At 40.0% G+C, this 7,928-nt stretch overlaps 1 protein-coding gene across 3 annotated transcripts; it reads left to right on the top strand.

Moving 5' to 3' along the window:
* Positions 1 to 2,106: 2,106 nt before the first annotated feature.
* On the top strand, positions 2,107 to 5,953 carry LOC106098477 (gastrula zinc finger protein XlCGF57.1). Of its 3 annotated transcripts, XM_025909770.1 has the most exons (3): positions 2,107 to 2,486; positions 3,784 to 3,910; positions 4,207 to 5,953. In XM_025909770.1, the coding sequence occupies exons 2-3, from the start codon at positions 3,832 to 3,834 to the stop codon at positions 5,811 to 5,813; spliced, it is 1,686 nt and encodes a 561-aa protein (XP_025765555.1). In that variant the 5' UTR covers positions 2,107 to 2,486; positions 3,784 to 3,831; the 3' UTR covers positions 5,814 to 5,953. The 3 variants fall into 3 exon arrangements, with proteins under 3 accessions (XP_025765555.1, XP_013128858.1, XP_019217908.1); XM_013273404.3 differs by lacking the exon at positions 3,784 to 3,910 and having other exon boundaries at positions 2,111 to 2,486; XM_019362363.2 differs by lacking the exons at positions 2,107 to 2,486; positions 3,784 to 3,910 and adding an exon at positions 2,542 to 2,584.
* The last annotated feature ends 1,975 nt before the right edge of the window (positions 5,954 to 7,928 follow it).

Here is a 7,928-nt window from a genome sequence, read left to right as displayed (position 1 = left end):
GCAAAATCTTATTCAATGTGAAATAAAATGAAAGCTTCCACAAATAAAAAGAAATGCAGCTACAACACTGATTACGTTCCTAAATACAGTACTGTTCAAAAGTCTCAAGCCAAACCCCATGTAATTATATCTTGCTTGGAAAGATGGAAAACAGGTGCAGTAACTGTTTAAAACGTATGCAAACATACACATAGATACAGTAAATAAGGGAAGAACAGATTTAGTAAAATTAAAATGAGATTGAAATTAATATTTGGTATCATAAAGGTGGTCAGCTTTTATTGCTCAACACATCCTAAAATCTTAGAGGCAGTTTTTCTATCTGGGTAGTCTTTTATTATATTGGGTTTGTATTTTTTTTTTAATTGAATTTAGTTTCTACTCAGTAAATAATTGATGAAAATTATAAAAATTCAGTAATGTAATAAACATTATTCTAAAACAATTCTTGAAAACACATCCTGCCTGTGCAGTAGCCCTTTCACATTCTGGATCATCATTAAATAAATCATTAAAGACATTAATAGAATAAAATCAATTTCAGATGAAAAAAAAACATAAACATCACTACATCAGAAAAGGGGACTTGATAGATGGTGGTATGAAAGCAGTCGACTCTGAAGTTATCACTGGAATATTAAAGATTGATTGGCTTAATGAGATTTGCGTTTTATCCCTAAGGAAAATCATGCTTAGTTCCTTCAATAATGGTAGAGAATTATTGTATTTGCAAAAGGAACATTGAAACAACAGAACACGTGTTTTATGAGTGTAAGACTGTTAAAAATGTTTGGAAATATCATCATAAATTAATGTTGTACAGTTCCAGACATAGATGTAGATTTCTGGTCTTTTCAAAATACTCGAATGGGTAATCCTCAAATATAGAAAATACACTTTTAGTAAACAATATGATAATCATAATCATCAAATTCTATAATTCTATATACATGAATGTAATTTTTTAAGGCCAACCATGTGGGAGGACACTCATGGTTGGCCTTAAAAACATATTCCAGGTATATTTTTTTTTATTTTTAATTTACAAACGAGGTGTGATTATACTTTCAACGGTGACATGGAATTGCCTGATATTGAGTTTGTTTATGTATTATTCTGCTTATGTTCCAATAAAGAAAGAAGCAGTTTTTAGATGTGGGATGGAGCAGGGAGAGAAGAGCAAGGCAGAAATAATTAAGGGTAGAAAACTGGTTTACATCAGGCTCATGTGTGCAAATGAATTACATGAAAAGTGGCTGCTTATGCTGCTGGGTCCACTCCCCTTTTTGTTGTGTAGCCTGTTCACATTGATGTGTTTCACTGTGTGTTAGAGTTATTTTTTCCTGTCCCTTTGGACTCAGTTTTGCATGAGCTGAAAATAAATGTCTTACTTTTTAAACATTCTGCCTCTTGTGTCTTCCATTCTGGGTCCTTTGAAAGACTTAACATTACACACAGTTTGCAGACTGTGACAGCCACCAGCTGATTGCTTCCATGCCACACCACACTGACGCTGTGATTCATCCTCAAGGAGCCCAATAAAGGTATAGTAAAATATAAACAGACATACTTATATTGAAATTGGACATTTATGTGTTATAAATCCATTTTGATTGACCTTACTTATTCCACTTGGAACCTCATGCAGCGCACACAAAAGTATTAAACCAACATATAAACTGAAGCCTTTGCACATAAATTCATTCTGCTCTGAGCTTTGATGGCGATTTTATGAATGAGGTATTGAATGAGTGTCAAAGAAAAAACCTGCCAGCAAGCAGGTTAATGTTACAGACTTGTTACCACAGTAAATGACTCAGAGTTTAAGTTTTTATTTTATTTTTTTCATGCAGGTAATTCCACTTATCTTATTTACAAGAGCAGCAGGATTTTCTAGACAACTTAGAGGAATAAGTTGTTTGCATAATATTTTGTGACAATAAAAATGAAATTCCCACGTAAAAAAGAAAAAAAGATGGCTTTTGACTGGGTGCAATGCTGACTGTCTTATATATGTGACAGTATTTTAACATATTAGTGAAACGCATCATGGGTACAATGGGAGGGTTATTATTTTAGAAATGTAATTTTGGACACTAACATTTTGAGAAGGACGCTGCCTTTAAACTCCCAAAGAAGCAGACGAAGAAGGGCGTCCGCGCAGATGCCTGCTCAGAACACAGCAGACGTAAACAAATCTCTCGTAAAATCACCGATGACAGCAGCTGTCCTGTTCGGGTCTCTGCGGGTTCCTGTAATACATGCATGGATGAAGCCTGACGGAGGTGCGATCAGCATGACTTTCACGCTGATCGGTGACCGATTCTGCGCAGGCCCGGTTCATCTTTAAGGAGCCTCCAGTTTATTTTAGAGAACAAACACGGGCATCATGAAGGAAGCGGATTGTGTTCAGCACCGAAACACAGACAGTCTGCAGACTGGAGTTCAGCAGCAGCAGGATGATGATGCTTTAAACCAAAGCGCTGGTAAGACGAGTCGCATTAATGAGATTCAGTGTTTCTAGGATGGAGTAAGAGTAGCTGGAAAACCCCCGACTCATAATAAAAGTTGGTCTTCTTATACAGTAAGTCCAAAGAATCGATTCGCTTATTATATAATTATAATAACTTTGTAATGACAGACCGAAAAAGATTGAATTTAAAGAGGTTTAGTGCAACCCGGACTTATTTAGAGTGCGCACACAACAGACTCGTTTCTGTGCGATTTTATGTGCAGTGCTTTGCTGCTATTAGTTAACTGACTGCAGTCAACGAGAATTGCAACTTAAAAAAAAGACATTTTTAATGTTAATGGGACTTTTTAGTTGGGTACATAAAAGATATATAAAAGTCACTTTGCAAAATACCTATTGCAGCTTTAATCATTCATGAGAAATATGTATATGTTTGACACATGTTTCTCACATTATAAGCCAACAAGTAATTTACAGCACTTTAAATACAGGCAGCGATTTTGACAGATGATCATTTTTGGCACAACATCAGCAGCAGAGATTTCCAGACCACTCCTCTCCCTGGAGATGTTACCCAGTCAGCCGATAACCATAACCTGTCCAGTGTGTCGTCGGTTTAGCAGTCACAAAGTGATGTACAACTAAATAAAGTAAAAGAAATAAGAAATTGAAGTGCTGAACAACAAACAAACAAACAAATATGTATATATTAAGTTAAGACAACATGGAGTGAACATTGTATAAAAAACAATAAAAAGTCTAAAAAGTTTTAACTTCTTTTTAAAAGAGTCCACAGAGTCAGGTAAACATAGCTGGAGTGGGAGACTGTGAGTGGCACAGGCTGAACGCCTCTGTCCTCCCTTAGTCTTTAACATTGGAACAAATTCTGAGCTTGTGATGAAAGACTGTGAGCAGCAGTGTGTTTAGTAACAAGCTGGGATCAATAGTCTGGAGCCTGGCTAGTGCCAGTATAAAGAGTATAAAGTAGGAGAGATGTGAGCTTGCTTACTAGAACATGTTAACAGCCTTGCTTTGTGAAGAAGGCCCAGAGAGGAATCAAATATTACACCAAGATTTCAACTGCTATGAACGACTTCACATGACTGATTTTAGGATATAATTCAGGAGGAGCTATAATCATGGTTTCAGTCTTGTTGGCATTTAAAAGAAGGTAAATGCAAGAGAGTCAATCACTAATCCAGGTTAAATAGTGGACTAGGGTTGACAGACCAGCTGGTGAGGCATAAAAGCAAAGAAGTATCTGGAGCTGCTGTGGTTACACTTTATTTATTAATGATTTTCTACCACAGCAGAGAAAAAGTGAGGGAAGGAAAGTGAAACTGTCCAAGTAGAAAAGAATGGCCGAGGGAGACTCGGTTGCAGACACCAATGATGAGCATTCCTGTCACAGTTCCCTGAAGTCCTCCTTCTCTGTGGGCAAGTCTGCAGTCACAAAAAAACCGTAGCACACCTTTTAGAAACAAACAATGCTTCTGCCTTATCTGTGTCCTCTGATACCTTTTTATTTTTTTAATTAAAAATGGTTTAAAATTGTATTTGATTTGATTTTTCATCTGATTAGATTTTTTTTCTGATAAACAATCATGCAGCATTACAGTTTTGTTCACGTCAAATGACTTTGTTTTTCTGACTGTAGTATCATTAGAAAAATGTAGGCTTTTTTTAAATAATAAATGAAAAATTTGGGTGACAGTTGAACTTGTCTGTTTCAGTGTCTCCTGCCGAAGTCCAGCAGCTGTTTGTAGTTAAAGAAGAAATTCCTTGTGAATGGTCTCCCAGGTTGGACCAGCAGGATCGAGAGCTGTTCCACATAAAGGAGGAAGAGGAAGAAATCTGGACCAGTCATGAGGGAGAGCCGCATAATGAGCTGGAGGAGGCTGAAATCACAAGTGTCCTGTTCACTGCTGTTCCTGTGAAGAGTGAAGATGATGAAGAGAAACCTGACTCTTCAGATCTTCATCAGAGCCAAACTGGAAACAGCACAGAGCCAGAATCTCCGACCAGCTGCTCAGCTGAAAAGATAAAAGCTGAAGCTGGTGCACAGGACTGTGGAGGACCAGAATCAGCCAACAGCACAGACTTAAAAAGTCAGTTACAACCAAATACCGATGAAAAAGCTTCAGACTCCTCTGAGACAGAAGTCAGTAATGATGATGATGAAGATTGGCAGGAACCTTTGTCAGATTATGCACCTGAAACTGAAGACAGTGATAACGGCTGGAAGGAGAGCAGTGCACTCGGGAGTGAAGTTTGTGGTGGAAAATGTAGCCAGTCTGAAAATCTAAAGGGACACAGGAGAGATCATACAGGACAGAAGGCATTTTGTTGTGGCGTTTGTGGTAAAAGATTCACCCGACAAGGGGATCTAAAGAGACACCTGAGGGTCCACACGGGAGAGAAGCCATTTGATTGCAGTTTTTGTGGCAAAAGATTTAAACAGCAGGGAGTTCTTAAGAGTCACATGAGAATTCACACTGGAGAAAAGCCGTTTGCTTGCGATGTTTGCGGAAAAAGATTTATCCATCAGTCAAATCTCAAGTCACACACCAGAGTTCACACTGGAGAGAAACCATTTAGTTGTAACATTTGTGGTAAACACTTTACAGAACAGGGGAGTTTGAAGAGGCACAGAGGAATCCACACAGGACAGAAGCCCTTTGGATGTGGCATCTGTGGGAAAACATTTAGCCGGAAGACGCACTTTAATATACACATGACCGTCCACACGGGAGAAAAACCATTTGACTGTGGATTTTGTGGTAAAAAGTTTAGCCAGAAGACACACTTTAAGATCCACATCAGAGTCCACACCGGAGAGAAGCCCTTCAGTTGCAGTGCCTGTGGAAAAAAATTTAGACTTCAGTACAACCTTAAAAGACACATGAGAGTCCACTCGGGAGAAAAACCATTCGGCTGTGACATTTGTGGTGAAAGATTTACAGAGCAGGGGAGTCTTAAACGGCACAGCGGAGTTCACACAGGAGAGAAACCATTTTGCTGTGACGACTGCGGTAAAACATTCAGTCGAAATACGCATCTTAAGAGACACATGCGGGTCCACACGGGAGAGAGACCTTTTGGTTGTGACGTTTGCGGTGAAAAGTTTACCGAGCAGGGGGTTCTGAAGAGCCACATGAGAGTTCACACAGGAGAGAAGCCGTTCGGGTGTGACGTTTGTGGGAAGAGATTTCGACATCAGTATACTCTTAAAAGACACATGGGTGTTCACACAGGGGAGAAACCGTTCTCCTGTGGTGTTTGTGGCGAAAGATTTACGAGACAGGGGAATCTAAAGAGACACATGCGAATCCACACATAATAATTTGCACTTCCATGCTTGTAAAATCAGCAGCTGTATCAGTAAGAAGTACGTGATTTCATTGTATTTGTAAACTTTTTTATGTCTGTACTTTAAAGTTTATAATAAAAAAAGAACTTACCCAGGATGGTGGGTATTTATGATGCTTTTCTTCAGATGATGTCTGATTATTCTGTGATGTCAGTGTTATTCTTTTATTCTGTGAGCTGTAAGCAAAAGAGTCAGTCATCCACAAACTAGACTACCTATATTACAGGTGTCAAACTCAAAGATCTGGAGCCAACTCTACCTCTTTACACATTTTATTCTGATTTGTATGTTTTTAAAATTATTGTGTTGAATATTTCCTTTCCCTGCAGAAACATCTCAGGTTCTTCTTCAACCCTTTTTTGATTTTTAAATGATTACATCAAGAAGAAAGGTGAAAAAATGGCCATAAACAGCTGTGTTTTTTTCAGTTATGGAGAGGCCTCGGGGGTCAAAACCCACCCATAAAGATCACTGTGCCTCCTTAGGTGATTTTAGCTGATTTATTTTTAATGCTAAAAGTAAAATTAGATCATATATATTTTGGTGATGAAACATTTAATCACCCACATTCACAATGAATTATCATTAACAACACTTTTGCAGCAGGTGGGCCACTGATGGTCAGACTTTTGGAAGCCCTCTCATGTCTCTGTAAGTAAAAAGAGTTCATTCATTAACTTGTGCTAGTTTTAAAGCATATCATCATTTAAAAATTGCCTAACAAATCCACACTGCAAATGTGTTGAGGATATTCAGTGCTTCTAGTAAGTGACCAGAGCTTTTGTGTCGTTATTTGCACTTCCACGGAAAACATCTCCTGCTTTCTACAATTTCAATTTTAAGACATATTTGAGCACTTTTATAGCTGTCGCGCTGACCTAGTAGGTGTGGCTGTTACTCTTCTCTTCCTCCTGCCCACTACCTGCTCTGTGCTGCTGCTGATTAGACCTTGTGTGCAATCTACAACTAAGCGCGGCCTGGTGCGCGCCGCTCCGCCAGGTGAGCTGAATTAGAGCAATCAAGGGCTGGCGTGCCTAGTAGACCTTAAAATGCATGCAGCAGTCATTTGACCCGTGTGCGACATACTGAGGGGACAGCAAAGAAAGCACAATCCACTTTCCACTGTGAGGAAGATTTTGAGCTAGATGGGCTATCGGTAAGCTCTTGGACTCATATTTGCTGCTTATAAGACTGTTTTCCAGACTCACCAACCATATAGTAAGGACCCACATGGATATGTCTGTAGAGGAGCTGCAGGATTCCTTCAAGAGACTCACAGCAGAGGGCTCCAAAGTGATTGACGTGAATGAGGAGATGAGGCTGCCTACATCACGCAGTGTGAAGCAGAGGGCACACCGGAGCTGATGGGCCAACAGAGAGCAGACGTCGAGAAAACGGAGAAAGAATGTGAGCAGAAGTTGAAGGAGGCGAAGCACCTGATCAGAGAGACACTGTGGACATCATATGGTGAAAGAGAACTGACCCTTGCTCTAAAATCAGCAGAAATGGAGTGTGAGAAATACGCCCCTGGAGGAATATGATTTTATGCTCCACCATCTAGAAGAACTGGTGAAGAAAGCTAAGCAGGCACACCAGACATGGAACCGCTGGGCTCCACCTGCTGAGAGGCGAGATTGTGATCGTCGACTAATGGAGCTCAAAACTTGCCTTCCAAAGCTGGTGTCAGGGAAGGCAGCCCTGATCAAAGCAGAGAGAATTAAAAGAGATGCCGACCAAGCAGTTGTCACAGTCCGCAACGAAGCCCCGGTCGCAGCCATAAAACTGAAAGCCACAGCCTTACCAAAGTTCACCGGCAGCCAGCGTGAGTTCTACAGATGGCGGAAGGAATGGGAGGCTCTGCAAAAGCAAGGTGAACCAACCAGGTCCATGGAAGTAAAGAAATTCCAACTTCTCGATAGCCTCGATGATAAAGTGGCCAAAGATCTGCGCCTGTCCACATACACCTCGGCAGATGAGATCTTCAGAGTCCTTGAGAACCGCTATGGAAACCAAGCCACCATCGCCATTCAAATCATTGAGGAGCTTCAAGCTATCCCTCCTGTCCGTAGCAACCAGCGTAGAAGA

Source organism: Oreochromis niloticus, linkage group LG8, assembly GCF_001858045.2.
Source record: "Oreochromis niloticus isolate F11D_XX linkage group LG8, O_niloticus_UMD_NMBU, whole genome shotgun sequence".
NCBI lineage: Eukaryota > Metazoa > Chordata > Actinopteri > Cichliformes > Cichlidae > Oreochromis > Oreochromis niloticus.
The sequence above is the reverse complement of the archived record's forward strand: the minus strand, read 5'-3'. Positions and strand labels throughout refer to the sequence as shown.

What these genes read in the sequence shown, in the direction of transcription:
- LOC106098477 (XM_013273404.3), top strand. Translation starts at nt 2,390, where the DNA reads ATGAAGGAAGCGGATTGTGTTCAGCACCGAAACACAGACAGTCTGCAG. An exon ending in TGCTTTAAACCAAAGCGCTG is followed by an intron (nt 2,487 to 4,206) that starts GTAAGACGAGTC and finishes TGTCTGTTTCAG; the next exon opens with TGTCTCCTGCCGAAGTCCAG.